This window comes from Macrotis lagotis, chromosome 4 (genome assembly GCF_037893015.1).
Source record: "Macrotis lagotis isolate mMagLag1 chromosome 4, bilby.v1.9.chrom.fasta, whole genome shotgun sequence".
Classification (NCBI taxonomy): Eukaryota; Metazoa; Chordata; class Mammalia; order Peramelemorphia; family Peramelidae; genus Macrotis; species Macrotis lagotis.
This window is the reverse complement of record NC_133661.1, coordinates 278,206,525-278,226,379: the sequence shown is the minus strand read 5'-3', so window position 1 is coordinate 278,226,379 and position 19,855 is coordinate 278,206,525. Positions and strand designations below refer to the sequence as shown.

Here is a 19,855-nt window from a genome sequence, read left to right as displayed (position 1 = left end):
ACATTTTTCTGCCAGCTGATAGGGAGCCAGTTGGCTCCTGAAAGTATGAACTTTTATATATAAAAGTTTTGTTATTATGAGTATTTGCTCAGTAATATGGACCAGCAGTCCCTGGTCATAACTAGTGAATAAAGAGATATTGGTGGGTGGGGGTGGGGATGATATTTATAATCTCTGGGAAAAAGTTCTTACAGCAACTTAGTTCCTAAAGTTTTTTGTATTGCATTTCTCTTTTCCCCTCTCCTCAATTCATTATCATCTTAGATCTCTTCCTTTTGCCCTGTCAAAAATGATATGGGAATGAAAACAAGAACAAAATGAGACATTAAAACGACTAGTCAACATGTTTTTGACAACCACCAATCAGATCATCTCCTTAATAGCTAGCAATGAAAACCTAATTTTCCTACTTCTCCTTATCTTTCTTGGGACTCATTTTGCTATTCTTTTCCCCCACAGGTAAAGTGAGACCATTACTGTCCCTCTCAAATAATGAACAAGTAATGGACTTAGAACATGGTCCCTCCAAGTCCACCTCAGCAAGGGAGAAGTCACCTCGATGCTTCTACAGTCCTGCTGGCTCAAAGGCCATCTCTCCTGGAGGCTGGACATCTAACCGCACTCCCCTTAGTCCTGTTGACACAGAAACTTTTCACTGGCCAGATGTTCGTGAACTCTGTTCGAAGTATGCTTTCCACGATGAGGGTACGCAAGCTGGACAAAGTCAGCGCCATGGTCAACCTGTCAACCGGAGCCTCTCAGTACCAGAGAATATCATGGAGGCACACCCAGTGGGGAAAGTGAGTCGCTGCTGCAGTCTCAACACCAAACCAGGCAGAGGAACCCAAGAGATTACCCAGCTTCAGCCTCGTAAGGATCTATTTTTACTTCGCTCCTCCCAAACCACAGGACGGGATGTAGATGAAGCCTTGTACCTCACAGCTGACTTGACCTTGGAGAATAACCGACGAGTCATTATCTTGGAGAAGGGACCACCCCAACCACTGGTAGGTGAGGAAGAACAAGACAACTTCACACAAATCCAGTCACCCACCTCCCAAGAAAAAATCTACTTGAAAGCAGTGGTTAAACAATGCAAAGCTCACCAAGAATCAGAAGAGAGGCAAGAAGAGGGGGACCAGGACCCTCAAGTAGGACAAGGGGATATAGCTGATATGGGCCAACAGGGTCGAGTGAGAAACCTAAGGGAAAAATTTCAGATCTTGAACTCAAATGGTTGAATTTGGTTTCTTGGAAAAGAGAAAGGGAACAGCTGGGATGAGGGAACAGCTGTTCCTGTGTCTGGACCTTCTTAGACTTCCCTACCTGCATCCCAATTCCTCATAAGCCCTGACTTCCCAAATTTGCCTGATATCATTCTGTGTGGAGTAAATCTTTAGATGTTGTATCCTCCCTTCCTCCTCTAAGTTGACACTTGGTGCTGATGGCACCTTTAGCACACACTATGACCTGTTGCCTTGAGCTGCTGACTCAAAAGCTCCCTGGGGATTGAGACTATTGTAGGACCAGACTGTATTTCAGCCTTTTTGGGCTATTTCCCTTTTATGTTTTTCTCTTTTGGTAATAGACCAAATATTTAAGCTTACTTCTCTCTAGGGAGTGGTACCCACAGGTAGTGGTTTGCATCTTGCCAGGCTGAAGAGCATACTCAGAAGAAAAATGTGAGAAGATTTCCTTTATTAAATGTTCCCATTCCAACAATTCAAGCAGAAAAGAGAAGTCTGGGACTTGAACAATTATTTATTACTTTCCAGTCTGTGGGGTGTGTGTGTGTGTGTGTGTGTGTTTGTATGTATGGTTTTTTTTGTTTATTTCCTTCTTCCCCTTTCCTATTTTTAAAGAATGTACAGGTACTCAGACCCATTTTCTCCCTTGCCAATGGTGCAATAACCACTGCTGAGCAGCCAATTCTGTCTCTTGCCTCATTGTTAGGAATTAGAAGATAGGGCAGTCAAAGATTGGAATTATTGCTTCAGGCTGGTGTTTCCTTACCTTTGGGACCATGCCCTTCTATTCTCTCGGGAAGGAAATGTTCTGGAGAACTGAGAGCACTGAAATGAAAAGAGAATTTATTCTCTGTAATACTTTACTCCTAAGCTCAGTTTCCCCTATGAATAGATGGGGTTCACATAGTGGGTCCCCCTTCCTTCTCCCTCACCCTGATACTAGGACTTAGAGTTCTGCAGGGAAAGCAGAACATATAAGAACTAACCTTGAGAAAACAAGTAGTGTAATGTTTACTGTGAAAAGATGTCTTAACATATAGGTGAGGATCTATGGTGCCAAATACCTTTTCCCCTTCTGGGTCCTTCCTTCCCTGCTTCCTGCCTCCATCATCACCAACCTGGTGAGCCAATGGCACTTTTCACATTGTCAGTATTATTCTTGCCTCATGAGTGTCATAGCTGGTAGGGAGAGGTCCAATAGATACTGTGTATCATTTTATAGTTATGCAAGTGATAAGAAAGATATCAAGTGCTACGTGAGATGTGGGCAAGGAGGTGAGACAATGATTAGTGACGAGATCAGGAGAACAGCCAATATGAATTGAACATCAAAAGACAAGTGGAGTTGACATTTCAAACACAGGAGCATGGGGAGATCATAAGCCAAGGCATTAGGAATCACAGTGGGTAAATGCCTGGGACAATTGAGAATATGTAGCAAGAAAAGTCATGAGAGAAGACAGGAAAGGCTTCAGATTGCTGAAGAATTTTAAGGAGGGAAGGGACATGCCTATATCTATGCTTCAGAAAGATTAATCTGAAAGCAGTATGTGAGTGAACTGGAAGAGATGAGAGTGCCATTTGAGAGGCAATTCAAGAGTATGGTATTATAGGTCTGTCCTAGAGAGAAAAGATTACAAAAAAATCATAGAAATAGAATAAATAGGATCTTTTTGTAGATTGGTAGTGGCAAAGTGAGAGAGGGAAAATACCAAGCTTTTTTTCCTTGGAAGACTCATCTTTCATGGTGCTTCCACATCTGGAATTAGGGAAATTGGAGATTTGAGGGAAAAATTTTTGTGCATGTGTTTGGGGCTATTAACACATCTACCTGGTGATCATAGGTCTAGAATTGAAGAAAGTTTTAGAGATCACTTATTTTAAAGATATAATTGAAGTTAAGGGAAATTAATGATATGCCAAAGTTACAGAGGTGGTATCAGAAGTAGGATCTGAACTCCAATTCTTATGAACTCCATGCTCTTTCCCTTTGGTGTAGGAACTGTATAATGGAGCTTGGAAGAGGTACAGGTCTGGATTAGAAGTGAGACCATAAGATTGAGTGACAATGTCACAACATCATAAAAGGAATATGAGGAGTGAAAACAAAGTCTTGGGGGATAAATCATCTTAAGGGAGGGGAGAGGGGGAATGAACTAGCATAAGAGACATTGAAGGAGTGGTTAAATAGAACAAGTAGCAGACGGCATCTCTGAAACCAAGAGAAGAGTTCCTTGGTGATATGTGAAAGAACAGTTTCAGATGAGTGGTGGAACAAGAAGACTTATTTGACTGTGGTTTGGGATTAAAGTGTGTGTATGTTAAGAAAATAAGTATATTAGGAAGAGATGCTTTTCCAAGAAATTTGGCCATAAAAGGAAGGAAAGAGATAAGAGTAGAAGTAGCTAAAGTTGTTTAAAGACAAAAAAAAGGAAACCTTTTTTACACTGGAGGAGATATATAGGCAGGTGAAAAGTGACATTGGAGGAAAGATTGATAAGTGATTACTGGAGCAAGGTCTTCGAGGTGAAACTGAATGGAATTAAAAATGAAGATGGGGCAGGTAGGTGGTACAGTGGATAGAATACAGGACCTGAGTTCAAAGCAGACCTCAGACATATAATTACCTAGCTGTGTGACCTTGAGCAAGTCACTTAACCCCATTGGCTTGTAACCCCCCCCCAAAAAAGAATGAAGGTAATTTGTGTGTTTGGAAACTGGAGAGCTTTAGCTATTTGAGGAAATAATGAGGAAAGCATTTGTATATGATAGTATGGGAGATAAATTGGATAGATAGGGAGGGAGCAAGATAGAGAGGACAGAAAAGTTTGGACCTTTTCCTACAAAGAATGGGAAATACAGATTTTTGAATAGGGAGGTTTTATGGCAAAATTGCTTAGGGTGGTAAGGCAGTTAGGTGATGCATCAGATACAGCTTTGAAGTTGGAGTCAAGAAGACCCAAGTTCAGATTCTAACTGCTGTTCCAATCTCAGATATTTATGAACAATATTTATGAACAGAGATGGTATCAGTAGGATCTGAACTCCAGTTCTTATCAACTCCATGCTCTTTCCCTTTGGTGTAGGAACTGTATGATGGAGCTTGGAAGAGGTACAGGTCTGGATTAGTTTTCCTCATCTATAAAATATAGTTTCCTCATCTATAAAATAGGGATGATAATCACACCTACTTCTTAGTTATGAAGATAAAATACATTAAAAATGTCAAAGAGCCATGTACATACTATAATACTATTATTATTACCTAGATCAGAGTGACATGAGACCTGGACTAGGGTACCAGTGGCATAGAGAGGAAAGGACAGCAGTTATCAGTATTGTGTAGTGGGAAAGGACTGGATTATAAGTCATGTCTGGGTTCAGGTTTTCTGAACCTGGCTCCCCTTATGTATCCTCTAGTAAAATGAGATTAAATGAGGTGCTCTCCAAGGCTTTTTGCAGTCTTAAATCCTTTGTGTCTCCAAAGTGTTGCCTTCCTGATAAACACATGCATATTTCCCTCAACCACAAACCAGCCTCACCTTGTCTAATTTTCCCTGATGCAAAGCATCTGTGGATATAGGAAGCAGGTGAAAAAACTGGGTGATTTGAGGTTGCAGTCATAATAAGGGTGTAGAGTAAGGCCTTTCCCATAAAACTTTTCCTACTGGGTAACATCTTTCAGAACTTGTGTTTTATCGATATATCATGTATGTATGTAATATCGATATATCAAGAATCCAGGAGCACCAGTTCCAATGTCATCCCCATCTTCAGAGTGAAACTTGGCCTTCTAGTAAGGCTTTCCCTTAGGGAATGAGTTATTTGAAGAACTTTCTAATTAGCTAAAAATGTTTTTAAAGATCAAATTTTTTTTTGATTTGGATAATTTTGAGTAGAAATTTTTCAAAATTGTATGCCTACTTCACAGTACACTGAACATAATTTTTCTGAATAATTGAGGATCACCATCATGAACACTAATTATTGTACTATTTAATACTGTAGGTGCTCTTTGAACCAACTGTACAGGGATGTCTTTTCCATACTGAATGACTTCAGATTGCTATAAGTGTTTTCAAAAAAAAAAATGTATCTTCTCTATTTGTCAGCAGTCTGTCAGTTTTTTCTTCTCACTGTTCTTAATCATCTCATTACAGCAGCCCTTCTCCTGGTTTCTAATTTATTGCTAATTTGATGTAGCCTTAGAATCCAGATAAACAAGTAATGTTAAAACTGTTCAAAGAAAGAAGAGTGAATTGAATCTGGATAAAACTCTGAGAGGCTCTCCTGTGGATAAAGGATATTAACTATAGGTGGGCTTGACACCTTACTTTAGCTGCCCAGAGGTCAGCTCTTCCTTTCAGTTTCCCCCATGACATTGAGGATACACTGTATTACTAGAGAAAGACCTGACCATTAGGAGAACCTCCTGGAAATGTGGGCTCCACATAACCTCTGATGCTAAGTCATTTGTCATTCCCCTATATGAAAATTTTTTAACTTGCCTCAGGAAGCACCACAGGATTAGAATGTGTCTAACCTGTTGGGAGGGGAGAAGAGAGAAGGAGTACTTACCCCTGCATTTATTATTGAGCTTCCATTAGTTTAGAGGCCTTTGATATTGCCACCACTACCTTTCAGACTCCATCAGTTGCAGTACAGAACGTTGAATTTTTCCTTCTTACTGACTGACTTGACTCTCATACCTGACCAATTCCTTTTCCCAAATCAAAAGGGCAGCATTCAAGCACGTGAAACAATAGAGTTCAGGGAGTTATTAGTTTATTAGAAAAACTATTAAATGAGTTGGGAAGCTCTTCCCAAGCAAAAACTTGGGTTTGATTTTCCTCTCTGGATAGTGGAAGCACATTTGAGCAAATGGTATTCAGCGCCCAACTGGGTGGAGGGTCTGTGCTCACTGGACTCTGTTATTCTCAGGGCTCCCCCTCAAGCTACTCCCACCCTCCCTGAGTTCTCTTGTCCATGGTATAAAGTTGTATGATGAGCTGACATAATTTCCCTTCTCTTCCTTGTTCCTGTAATCTTTTCCAGGAATTCTTGAACCTAGTATCAACTTCATCACAGACCTCTTTTGATAAGAATATCAAATAGGGAATTGGAGGCCCTGTCCTGCAGCACACTGGTCCAGCCCAGAGCCAACATCTAGATGAGGGGAACAAGGGATAAGTGGGTAAATGAGAATCAACTGAGCCACTCCCTCAGAAAACCATTTTGGAGAGAAGAAAAGCATGTTGGGCTAGTAGGGACAGGGTGTGAACTTGATACAGGAAAAGAATGAAAGAAAAAGACTATAAAGTAGAAAATATAAGGAAAAAACTGGAGCTCCCCTGGAGCTCAGTTCTCATGCATGACAGCCCATGAGTAAATTTTCCTGCAGTTTCAGCCTAGTTCTGTCTCCTGCCCTAGGTGGTGGTCAGGATGATAGAGATAGAAAGGATCAAAAGACAGTATTTCCATTAAGTGAAGGGGCTGTCCTTATGAACTCTCCCAGGGATGTGGGGTGGGATATTTCTCTCTTCTGAATGTGCCCTTTGTTTAGACTAGCATGGGATGGGGAAAATAATATGACATTCTCTCCATCTCAGGTAACACCTTAAGAATTCCCCCCACAGAGATGTCACGGAAAGCTGCTCTCTTAAATTAGGGTCAGTTTTTGTAGATGCCAAATGCTGCTTCACCTATTTTGGGGGTAGGGGGTGCAGGGGAGGGCACAAGCAGTTACCCTTCCACTTCATAGTTACCTGAATGCAGTGGAATGCTACAGTACTAGAGTGGCCTACAGAGAGTTGGAATTAGGTAAGAGATCTGATATCAACTAAAGGTTATGTCATGGATCTAGGACCCAAAGAAGATTCATAGTTCCTGAAATGTTAAGACTCACTATGGGAAAGCTAGGCTCTATCAAACAACTTCCCATGATCTTTGTTCAATATAGCATGTTCCACACATGAAATCTGCCTTGAGGTAATGCCAGACAAAAGGACAAAAACCATACAGTCTTCCTATATGACTTTCTTCAATCATCAATAGCTAGGGGTTAATATGAGAAGGGAGAACTTGGGAGGTGTGGGCCAAATGGATGCCTCTATAGGCTTCTGGCTACCAGTAGATACAGCTTGAGCTGTTGTTGCTCAATATTTATCCACAGTGCTGCCCCAGCAAAGCCCTGACCTTTTCAAAAGGAATTTCAAGTTACTTCAGTTCCCTTTCTTCTGTAAGACATAGAGATAGACTGCAGATCCTTTCATTGGACCTGTGAGAATGAAGATACCTTCCTCTTGAAAGTTCTGGTCCTTAATCCATTTACTCTTTCCCCTTGGGGAAATGTCATGTCTACTTTTGCTTGTTCCTGGAGTCTCCAACCTCCGCCTCATCACTGGCCCCATCCTTCCTGACAAAGACATCACTTGAGTTCATGTTACTCTCAGACTGGAGCATTGGAAGAGAAGACTTGTAAAATATAGTCTCTGACCTCTGGGGATGGCCCTGGTCCTGGATGTACAGATCTCAAGTTTATCTGTGAGCAGAGGGGGGGAGTGGATCTCTGCAGCTATCTACCCCCTTTAGGACACAAGGCCTTGCCCTTCTCAAAGATATTCCTCTTTGAAACCCCAAGGATAGATGAACACACCATTACTGTGTGGTCACATCTGAACAGGCTCCAGTTCTAGAATGAGGTGGTATTCTACCTACATGTATTGACTACTTGCTTCTCATGGTTAGGGACACCCTTCATTCCCCAGGCAACCTCTGTCTCAGTGGAGTGAGATAACTCTGGGCTTTCTCCTAATCTGGTACCCTTTAAGGGTACCAACTGGAAAGGAAGACAGAGTGTAATGGGTTCTTCAGCTTTGGAGCATTATTCTCAAGATCCCCTTAGCTGCTGTCCTTCTGGAGTGTGGAAAACCTGCACTGTTACTCCCTCAAGTGCCACAGACCAGCAAGGAAGGAAAAAAGGTCCTGAATCTGATTTTATATATATATATATATATATATATATACATATATATATATATATATATATATATGTATATATATCAGTCTCTTCTCTCAGGGCTTGGGAGTCAGGAGCTCTAACCATTTTTAAAGAGCTCTCTTGGTCCCCTCTTCCTATCACCCAAGTAATAATGATTTAGGCAAATTGCTGGCAATATACACAAAGGACTCCCAGGAGACTGGCCTTAGGAGTAAGGAGTAATAGCATTGGGAAGTTAGAAGTGTATGGCATTGGAAATTAAAGTTCCATTTCTTGGGAAAGCCTGGGGAACTGCACAGTAATCCATGGTTCTGTATTCATTCTTTAGCCTGTCACCCACTGTCCGAATGCTAAGATTCCGGATGTCCTTAGCTACAGGGTGCTTATACAGGGACAGAGAGGCTCCTGACTGTGTAGGAGCTGGGCAGCTTGTCTCTTCTCTTCTCCTAAGGCCACCCCATTGAAAGGGTGAATGAGTGTGAGAAAGCAGTCAAAACCAAAGGTTGCTTGGATGCAAAGAGGAAGAAGTCATGTGTGAAGTCTAATAAAAGGGCTTTCATCCTAGGGGAGAGGGTGGGACTGGTGAATCTATACACAGCTCAAGGACACAGGATATATAGGTGTCTGATTAATATGTAGAAAAGGACTTCCTCCTTAATTGGCAGAAACCTGGAAAGAGAATGGTGTCTACACAGGATCCCTTTACACTCTATGGGCATGTCTCAAATCAAAGAAACTCCTACCTCAATGATTTTCCAAGCTGGACAGGGCAGTGATATTGAGAAAAGTGGAAAGTAGGCCCATCCTAAATTGGAAGAGGGGGAAAGTGATAGTGGTCAGGGAGTCCCCAGTGTAATGCCCTCAAAAGTCAGCCATACCTTAAGGCCTTGGCATGGGATGAGATGAAAGCTCCTTGTGTAATTCAGTGTTAGTGCTGAAAGGGAATGGAAGTTACCCTCCAGATGGTTCTGATTCAGTCCAACTTTTTCCCCAGACCTGGGCCGAGTCTGATCCTTATACCCTATGAGCACATAGGGATGGAGTGGGCTACAGACAAAGGCTGGGTCTATGAGGCTAGGGGGAAGTATGGGGAAGGGGAAGAAGGGATTGGCTGGGTAGTGGTCAGTGGGTTGTGCCTGAGGTAAGCTGTAAGGTAAAAGCATCCTGCCTGGACAGTGTGGGGTGAAGGGCTGAGGAAGGGAATGATGGTTGGCCTGGGCTGGGGGCCTATGCATTGAACATCCTGAGCAGAATCAATGTTGTCCAGTGGAGTGAGGGTCCAAGGCAGACCTTTCACCTCTCTTTCACCTGCCCCCATCCCATGAAGGAGCAGAGGAAGGAACTATTTCTTTTTGGGGAAGAAGCTAAATCTTTTCTCCTTGTCTTTCTTTCCGAAGCTGGTGTCTGTGCTGGCGATGGAGGGGAGAGGGAGGCTCTGAGCCTTAACTTGAATGCTTTGGGACTCGGTGATAGCTGTGCTCACACCCTGAAGCCAAGAAAGCATCTCTTCCTGTGTAAGAGGAGAAGAAAAAAGGGGAAAAAAAGGGAGAGATGAGTGAGGGAGGGAGCAGGAGTTAAGTATCCACTACATCTTGGAAAGAGGGTATGTTATGAATCATTACTTTCAGCTGCATTGATCACAGACCCAGTCATCACTATGATTATTTGAATATATGTGTAAACATGTATATGAAATGTACATACAAAATTGCCTGAAGACAAAAGTCTATTGTGTATTCCATAGGATGTTTGGGCTAAGATAAGACCAGATGTGTTCTAAGAAGGACAAGCATAACCTGCCCCTCTTCTTAAAGGAGTTTGACCACATATTCCTCCACCTTGCCTCCCACCCATGGGGTCCTGCATAATGCTACCTTCTCTGGAAATATCTGTGCTTTTTCTATTCTGAACTTACCTCATCCTTGCCATGGAAAAGCCATTCACTGCCATTACTCAACCTGGAATAAGAAAGAGTTTCTTGTTCTGTGGTGACCCCTTTAAGCCCCAACAGAGATTAAGCAAGAAGCTAATTCATATTTTTTAAGAATTCTGTAACCCCATTTTCCACCCCTCAACAGCTCCTATCTCTGGCCAAAGTATAATACAGAACCATTTGACCCTAGGACCTTTTGAATTTTGAGGGATCTTTGAGTATTGGGCTGATCTTGATACTATTCCATCCTTGAGTAGACTACAGTTCAAGTTAGGAAATTTGAGGTCTCATCAGACTTAACTAAAAGTAAACTAAAGCCCTCCTTGGAGGTTCCAACATCTGCCTGGCTGAATCTGAATGGGAGTCAATTACTCCAAGAAGTCATGAACCCAGTCCAAATTTCACAGTATTACTTAGTCTCCTTAGAAGTCGTGGTGGGAGGGGGCAGGCTTCTTGGGGAATAAGGGTTGACTTAATTCCCCTCCCCATTGTTCTAGAAGGAGCTGAGAGCGCAGATAAACTCTATGCTCTTTGGCCCTAGATAAGGGTCCTCACATGTGGCCATGTCCCTTTCAGCTAGCACTTTGTTTAATTTACCAACTGCTTCTATCCATATGAATGTCACACTACTTTGAAGAGATGTTCTAAATTCTTGATGCTCAGAGTAGAAGAATGGATGGTCCCTGTCCCAGCTTCCCATATAACTTCACCTCAACTTGAAGACATGCTTCTTCTTCTTATAGTCAGCAGCAACTTCACAAATGGCATGCCTCAGACCCAAAGGCTCTTCCCCATGGTATGGCACCCCCATGGCCAAATTCTTAGCATCCTTGTAGAATGTCAACTCATTATTTCTGAGCACACAGTATAGATTGTTCCAGGACCTGAAAACGAGAAGAGTAAAATTTCTCATCATTCCTAGGCCCAGATGCAAGTTCTTAATATTTTTTATACTGATATAACATTTTAAAAATAATCTCAATTCAGTCTCACAACAACACTGCAAAGTAGGGAGATTATGCTCACTAAAGCATAGAGGTGAAAAGTCTCACTCAAGACCTAGAACTTGGGGCTCACAATTATATAATACTTTACAATTTTTTGCAGTTTTCAGAGGCTTTCCCATATCTCATCTCTGATGATCTTCACATTTTTCCTGTGCTCAGGAGAGATATGTTATCTCCATTTGATAGATGAGAAAACTGAGGTTTAAAGTTATAAATGATTTACTCAAGGTCACAAAGTAATTGTGTAATTCTAAAGACCTCCACCTGTACATCTACTACCTTCAGATCTGGTCCCATTGCTCATTTCACTATCACCCAGAATTATAATGCCTTTAAGAAGCTCTGAAATTCTTCTGTCCCACCACAACATCCTGTTCTTTCATCTCTCATATGAGCTGGTGTTACACATCAGATCTTTAGACTTCCTATTGTGAAAGTCATCTATGCTGACTTTCTTGAGTCAGCCAGACTTCTACCACCACACCATGAGGCCTGCTATCTTACTGCATCTCAGTTACTCCCTGCAGAGGCCAAGTCCTCAACTGAGTGAGGATAATATGGAATAGACCCAAAACTCATCTGGCAAGGGTTCATCTGATTCAAAATGCTTCTTTATAGCGAGCTGTACCAAGCTAAATTGGCTCCAGGTCAATATGAATCAGACCAGGGAAGTTTTTGCTCCCTTGGTCTTAGAAGATTCATTTTACTATTTATTAGGTTTGAGAATATGGCAAACTTCAGGTCTTTGGGATGAATAATTACAACCCTTTGAAATCAAAACTAAGGACTCTTGGGTCTCTATATGGCTACTGTCCATTGGAAGGACTTTTGAAGAGCATCATTACTGGAGTTGACTGGAGTTGGTCCTGGAAAACAAGGTAAAGAGATTCATAACGTTCTATACCATGGTCCATAGCATTCTGGTGAAACCTATGGGTCCCTTCTCAATACTATCTTAAAATATATAAAACAAACAAGTTCACAGACCTCTGCTAGGGGAATAAGCCTAAGGAATCTGACCAGGATGTGGGTGGGCCCCAGTATCTGCAAGTAAAATGAAGCCCACAAGGTTTCCCTAGGTGGGTCCTCAGGCTGTGGGAGTTGGGTACATAATAATTACTGGGGCTGCCTTAGGTCTCATCCCCTGTTGCTCCAGAGAAGCCCCTGGAATGAAACACTAGGAGCAGGTGAAGGCCATGGGGAGCTTCAGTGACCATGGAGGGTCCACTCCACAGGTCACTTAATCACTATCATGCTTTATGTTTTTGGATAGGCCAGTAGTGATCTACTTGTGTGAAGATTTGTACAACCCATCCTAGCAGTAGCCTCTTCATTAACCCAGTATCAGGGGAACCCCTGCCATACTTGAGGTATATATGGCATCTCTTATCGCTCAGAGATCAGAAAGCAGGGTAGGTGTTTTTGTGCTATCCTCATCCCCTCCCTTTCTCTGACCCCAGCTTTTCACTGATCTAATCTCCAGTTGATGGTGAAAGATGATGTCTATAATCTGATGGGGAGGAGGAAGGGAGAGGAGGATGTCATGCCCGAAGTCAAGCCTCATAATCAACCCTTAACAAAACCAATTTTGCTCTTTCTCCATTCTCATATACCAAGGAAAGGACCACTATGAAGTTCTTTGATCACTGAGATCATGTAATCAGAGGATTTAACGGCATGAAAGACAGAGTTCACACCAATCTTTTCATTTTATAACTAAAGAAACTGAGGCTAAAGTACTAAATGACTCATTCAAGGTCACAAAGACAATAAATAGCATAAGAGGAATTCAAACCCAGATCTTGTGAGCCCAGGTGCAATTATCTATAGCTACATTAATGCTCTTTGAGGTATTTTCATTTTCAAAGGAAGGAAGCTTTTCGACAAATTAATGCTGTGGAATAGATAGCTAAGGGAGGGAAAATAACTCCTTAAATCATCCAATGTATGAGGCTGCCTCTTCTGCTACCTGCTCAGCCTATAAATAAGGCTGTCCCTGTGTTGTCCTTCCTGTCCCTTGTTGATCCCCACCTATTGGATGCCTTCTTATTGGGTCCCTCCAGGTCATGCTTGCGGCCCAGATATCCCTCCATCTGCATGCTGTAGGATCGGTCCAGCTGGGCAGGTAGGGTGGTCGCTGTTTCCTCATTCTCACTCATAGGTGTGTCCAGAGCTTTGAAAAGCGGTTCCAGGGTCAACTTCCCTTCTCTGCCTGTCCTCGCCTCCTGTTGCTGGTGACTTGGCTTGTCTTCTTTTTGTGTCTGGTGACAAATAGGAGAGTCATACCTCACTGAATGTGACTAAGATTCTATGGATGATAACAGTGGTTCAAGCATGTCAGAGGGGCTGAAAGGGTCATTAAACATGGGTTCTTTACTCTCCTCCTTTACAGGCAGGTCTGGAAAGAGAGATCCAGGTCCTGAGTGTATTTCCACTCAAACCCTCCCTGCCTCAACTTCTAGCACCTCAGAGTAGTAGATGTCCAATATTCCAATACCTCAGAGCAGTAAATGTCCATGGACTTAAGAGGAGGGAACAGGAGCTTGGTCTTCCCCTCTTCCTGCCAGGTATCCTTTGCCAACTCTTGGCTATCTTGGGTCCCTCACTTCGTCATCTCAATCATGCCTGACCATCCAGACAGTTCCCCATCAATGTTACTAAATTCCACCACCATCTCCCCAACCCTAGTCAATGCAATGTGGACATCAAATACTTCCACAGAATTATAGATTTAGCACTGTTAAGGGACATTTTACAGTAGAAGAAAATGAGACCCAGCATGTGTGTTTGTGCAGAGGAGAAAGTATACACATGGCTTGGGGGATGGTTTTATAATTTATGTCCTTTTGACACCTCCTAAATGCCTTTTTGTAAAAGCTAATTGATGTCACTGGTTGGTCAATATTGGAGAGCTCATGAATGATAGAGCTAGAAACTCCTAGGATGCTCTAGGAAGCATGAATCAGTCACCCTTTGGGAAGGGAGTAACTATTACAGAAAGGATTCAATTACTAGTCCTCTGGTGGAGACTTTTTAGATGGGGGAAGCTAGATGGGTAAGTGAATAGAGAATCCCAGAACTCAAGTCAAGAAGACCTGAGTTCAAATCAAAATTTATTAACTGATACTGGGCAAGTCTACCTCAGTTTCATCAAAATGAGAACTTGGCATAAAGTAGGTGCTTAATAAATGCTCCCTCTTCCTTCTGACTTCAAATCTAACACTCTGTCCACTGAGCCATAATGCCTCTACCTTCAACAATGTTAACATGTGTTTCAACCTTTCTCTTCAATTCATCTCCTGCCATTATCCTCAGAGAAGTCAATAGCCAGGGATAATCCTTCAAACTCCCATTTCTTGGTTTCATATTCTACTTCACCTACATCCTTATCCTTCACTTCACATCTTTGACCTTTAGTCATTTGCTTCTTTGTTCACCTTCAACCATAAGCAACCTCCACCACTTTCCTCTAATTTTGATTTTGGCTATGAGTAACTGGGTTGACTATTTGCCTTATATTCTTTTTCAATTTGACCTTAATTTGGTCCTTATTACCACATTGCCTTCCTTATTTTTCCTATTTATATTAATTTTCTGTTACATTCCTGACAGATCTTTTCCATTTTCCTCAAATTTTGAACCCTATCTCTTTCTTTCAGCTTGTCAGAGGATAACTTTAATTCCCATTGTAATGCAAAGATTAAGATCATCTTTGCTGAGCTTCCCTAAGTCACTGCTGCCTATTTAAGAACTTCTATAAGACCACTTATCCTTTTTTCTTTATTTCTTTCAGTGATGCTAGAGTCCTCTATCCCGCTTCTTCCAAACTCTTCATTTGTACCCTTGATTCCATTGTCTCCCTATTCCTATGTGATCTTATTCCTTGGAGCATTTCTTCTGACAATTTCAATTTCACTTATCTAGGGGTTTTTCTTAGCAAAAATGCTCAGTTCTCCTTTCCCTTGATATTCTGCATCCTTATGTCCCATGACTAGTAATATCAACAGGTTGATATGAGATGCAGGTTATTAAGAATCTCCCTGATAAAAAGAAAAAATATTATTCTCCCAGAAACATCTCGAAAAATGCTTCTCTATTGTTCTGATTATCAGGAAGAAGGAAATGTTCCTAGAGAATGGAAAAAATAAAGAAAAAGTATCTGATAAGGAAGGAAAGATTTCTGCTCTGTGATAGGAAATTTGTGAGGAGAAGAATGTGACAGAAAAAGGAAGGAGAGGCTCTAAATCATTATTGATTAGAGAAATGCAAATTAAAGCCTCTCAGACTGGCCAGTATGACCAGAAAGGACAATGATCAACATTGGAAGGGATGCAGGAAATCTGGGACACTAATGCACTGTTGGTGGAGCTGTGAATTCATCCAGCCTTTCTAGAGAGCAATCTAGAATTGCATCCAAAGGGTAATAAAAATGTACATATCCTTTGATCCAGCAATAAATTACTGGGTCTATACCCTGAAGAGATGATGAAAAAGGGTAAAAACATCACTATTGTTCTATTAGGAACCAGGAGGGATGGGATTTCAGAGAAGCCTGGAAGGATTTGCATGAACTGATGCTGAGTAAGATGAGCAGAACCAGAAGTACATTGTACACCTAACAACAGCAACATGGGGGGGATGATGATCAACCTTAATAGATTTGTTCATTTCATCAGTGATACCATCTATATCCAAAGAAAGAATTGTGGAGTATAAACAAAGACCAAAGACTATTACCTTTAATTTAATTTTTTAAAGGTATCTTATGTAATTTTGCTATCTCATATATACATATATATATATATATATATATATATATATATATATATATATATATATTCTTAAGGATATGACCTCTCTCTCAACACATTCAATTTTGATCAATGTATAGCATGGAAACAATGTAAAGACTATCAGACTGCCTTTTGTGGGGAGTTGGGGGAGGGAAGAGAGATTGGGGGGGGAAACTGTAAAATTAAAAAAACATTTAAAAAAAGAAAAAGGAAGAAGGAAGACTAATGAAGTTTTTTAAACAAGTATCAGGGACAGAGCTGGATTATTCAAGAAAGCAGAAATTTTTTGCAATCATTAACATTTATTAAGCGTCTATTTGCTAGGCACTGTGCTAAGCCCTGTGACAAATTAGCTAAAAGGGGCAATGGACTCGCACCATATATTTTAAAACATGTAAATAAAATATTCATAAGACCAGAGGAAAGAAGGATAGTGGAGAGCATTTGGAAGGAGAAGCAAAGGCTACTTTGGTAGAAGAATGATACTTCCCACTGAACCAGAAAGAAGAAATGAATAATGCATTCAAGAAAGGGGTCACAAACTTGCCACAGAGAAATCATAACGTAGTAATGGGGGAATTCAATTATCTGAACATATGATGGAATTCCTGGCTTTCTTCAAATCCTAGATAAAAGCTAGCCTTCTATAGGAAATCTTTCTTGATCCTCCTTAATTCTAGTGCCTTCTGCTTATATAAATTGAAATAGAGCAGGTGAACAGAACCAGTAGGTTATACACAAATACTGTTAAAGACTTATCTTCTCTGATCAAGACAATGAAGAAAAAATGCTATCCACCTCCAGACAGAGAACTGATGAACTCTAAGTAAAAATTGAAGTACGCTTTTCCCACTTCCTTAATTTTTATTTTCATGTTTTTTTAACATGGCTAACATGGAAATGTTTTATATGACTTTGAATGTAAAACTGATTTTAAATCATTTGCCTTCTCAATAGGTAGGAAAGGGACAGAAGGGAGAAAATCTGGAACACAAAATTTTGAAAAAATGGTGGGGCAGCTAGGTGGCGCAGTGAATAGAGCACCAGCCCTGGAGTCAGGAGTACCTGGGTTCAAATCCTGCCTCAGACACTTAAATTACCCAGCTGTGTGGCCTTGGGCAAGCCACTTAACCTCATTGCCTTGCAAAAAAAAAAAAGTAAATTTTTAAAAGATGTGATTGAGAAATACTTAATGAAATAAAAATACAATTTAAAAATAAAAAAATTTCAGTTTGTCTTATCATGTATACATTTATCTCTCATATATATATGTATCTCCATATATATAGATACATCTATCTATCTATATAATATATATGTATATGTATACATATACATATATACATATATATATATATATATATATATATATATATATACATCTTGCTAGTAATTGATTGTCTCTATTAGATTTTTAGTTTCTGGAGAGTAGGAGCTGTTATTTGGCTTTCTTTGTATTACCACTCTGTGGCACAGTGCTGGAACATATAAACATTTAATAAGTGTTTATCGACTAACTGGAATTCTCTCTTGTTGAAAGAAGAACAGGTATTATATTCTTGATTTGTCTTAATGAGGTGGACAAAGTCATGAGATAAAATGCGATTTTGGATTTGATTTAGACTTTTTCATCCTCAAGCCTTGCTGTTCCCCCAGCTCTTTATCCTGAAGCCTCTTTCCCCAAAGTGTATCCCTGCCTTTTCAACTTTCTTTTATATTTTGTCTTTCTCCATCAGAATGGAGGAAACCCCTTGAGGGTAAGGACTATTTCTCTTTCTGCTGGTATTTGTTTTTCCAAAGCTTAGTATGGTATCTGGCACTTAGTAAAGACTTAATAAATGCTAGTTGAGTGATAAAGTTCATTCAACTTTTATTCAATATTTATTAAGCACCAACTGAACTGGCAGTATAAAGACAAAAGCAAATGAATTCTTGCCTTCAAAGAACTTTCATCCTACCGAAAGAGAAAATATGTACACAAATAAATACAAAAAAATATATAAAATAATGTTCACAGAGAGAAAGGGCTACTTGGGGGGGGGGATAAAAGAAGGAATCATTAAAAACTTCATATAAGTATAAGGTCCCTTGGCTTCATTTTTTAAAAAGTTATGGATTGGATTTTAGGAGGTGGAGGCAAGGAAGGAGTACTTTTCAAGTATGTTGTTCCATATCTTGTTGAATGACAGGAAAAGAGAACAATTATTAGGTTGGTTTGATTGGTGAGTGCACAAATGGGAATAATATGAAATAAATAATTCGTTTGTTGTTCAGTTGTTTCAGTCATGTCCAACTCTTTGTGATCTCATTTGGGATTTTCTTGGCAAAGATGATAGAGTGGTTTGCCATTTCCTATTCCAGTTCATTTTGCAGGTGAGGAAATTGAGGCCAATAGGGGAAACTGAGGCCAACAGGTTAAGTGATTTGCCAAGGGTCACACAGCCAGCCTGAGGCTGGATCTGAACTTCCAGACTCCAGGGCCAACACTGTACCTTAACTGTAATGTAATAATGATATTGGAAGAAAGTGATCATTCCATTTCAGAGTCCATGATAGTTAAAGATGAGAAAGCTATGCATAACTTCTTTCACAACCCAGATTTTAAGAAAATGAATTTTAAAGCGTTCAAAGAAGTCCTACAAAATACGTCAGCCCCAAAGGGATGGGCTAGTTTCAAGAACAAAATTCAAGTGATACAAACGGAAATTATTCCACTGAAGAATGCAATGGAAAACTGCTTAAGGAGTCTCACATGGATGTACAATGAATTAATCCATCAACTTCGAGAGAGGAAAGGGAGACACCAAAATCTCCCATGGATGTACGATGAATTCATCCACCAACTTGGAGGGAAGAAAGGGAGGCACCAAAATCTCACATGGATGTACAATGAATTCATCCACCAACTTGGAGAGAGGGAAGGGAGACACCAAAATTTGGCACCATCATGTAAAATCAGTGGAAGAAGGGTGAAAGCCCAGAATGAGCTGAGTCTGAAGATAAATGCCAAAGAAAACAAAAGGGGATATTATGCTAAGGAAAAAAGAAGGATCAGATAATGGAGAAGATGGTAAGGACAAAAGTAAAAGCAAGATAACAAAACAACTTGCCTCATTTTGCATTTTTTCTTCTGGAAAGAATGATCTTTGGATGGAAAGAACAGGATAAAAACGGCTAACTAGAAATTGAAATCTATCATAAATAAGGAAATGATAAGAGTACCTAGCTGCCTTTATTGAGTTGACATAATCTGATCCAGACAAACTATATAACATGATATTGAAAGAAACCAGCAATGTGACTATTCAGATTATTATCAGTGATCTTTGAAAATTTTTAAAAAATTAAAAAGTTGTTGCAGGAAAGGAGACAGGCAAATATTATCCCAATTTTCAAAAAAGGAAGGAAAAAGCAAATTTCTTGAAATAATGGGCTTAATTTCACTATAGGAGTGATTCTTGAAAGTTAAAGTGCTGATTACCAAGAGCCAAAATGGATTCTTTAATTTGAGAGACTTCAGAAGTTCGCTAAGCTCTGCCCTCACACATTTTATATTCTATTGTGAGAAAGCAATATTTATACAGATAAGAAAATACTTAGAAATATTAGTTATTATATCTTAAAGGATAACTGAGACTTTTGGGAAACCCTGTATAAAATACATACAAAGTAGTTTGATGGAGAGAGGAGAACCCGAGTGAGAGAGGAGATCAAGAAAGATCTTTTAAAAGAAATGTCACTTGATCTCACTTCCTTTGTTTTATCTTAAACTAAAAATTCCAAGAGCCAGAGATGACCAACAGTATCCCTCTAGGATTCTTCTCCTTCAATACTATCTCACTCAATAATCTCACCAGCTTTCAGGTGTTCAATTA

The 19,855-nt window shown here is 40.2% G+C and overlaps 2 protein-coding genes across 14 annotated transcripts in view; one reads left to right on the top strand and one right to left on the bottom strand.

Annotated features, from left to right (window-relative positions):
• PLEKHG3 (pleckstrin homology and RhoGEF domain containing G3) overlaps positions 1–8,232 on the top strand; it is a 59,856-nt gene extending 51,624 nt beyond the window's left edge. For all 10 annotated transcript variants that reach the window (XM_074236127.1, XM_074236126.1, XM_074236132.1 and 7 more), the window contains one exon: positions 460–8,232. In XM_074236127.1, coding sequence (XP_074092228.1) covers positions 460–1,241 — 782 coding nt within the window. In that variant the 3' untranslated portion in view covers positions 1,242–8,232. The remainder of the gene's footprint in view (positions 1–459) is intronic.
• The window catches only part of SPTB (spectrin beta, erythrocytic), a 183,129-nt gene continuing 168,548 nt past the window's right edge, over positions 5,275–19,855 (bottom strand). For 3 of the 4 annotated variants that reach the window (XM_074236122.1, XM_074236123.1, XM_074236124.1), the window contains exons 34-37: positions 13,219–13,448; positions 10,891–11,064; positions 10,163–10,205; positions 5,275–9,757 (exon numbers count right to left, since the gene is read on the bottom strand). In XM_074236122.1, the coding sequence (XP_074092223.1) occupies positions 9,590–9,757; positions 10,163–10,205; positions 10,891–11,064; positions 13,219–13,448 (615 nt within the window). In that variant the 3' untranslated portion in view covers positions 5,275–9,589. The remainder of the gene's footprint in view (positions 9,758–10,162; positions 10,206–10,890; positions 11,065–13,218; positions 13,449–19,855) is intronic. The other variant, XM_074236125.1, reaches the window with a different exon arrangement.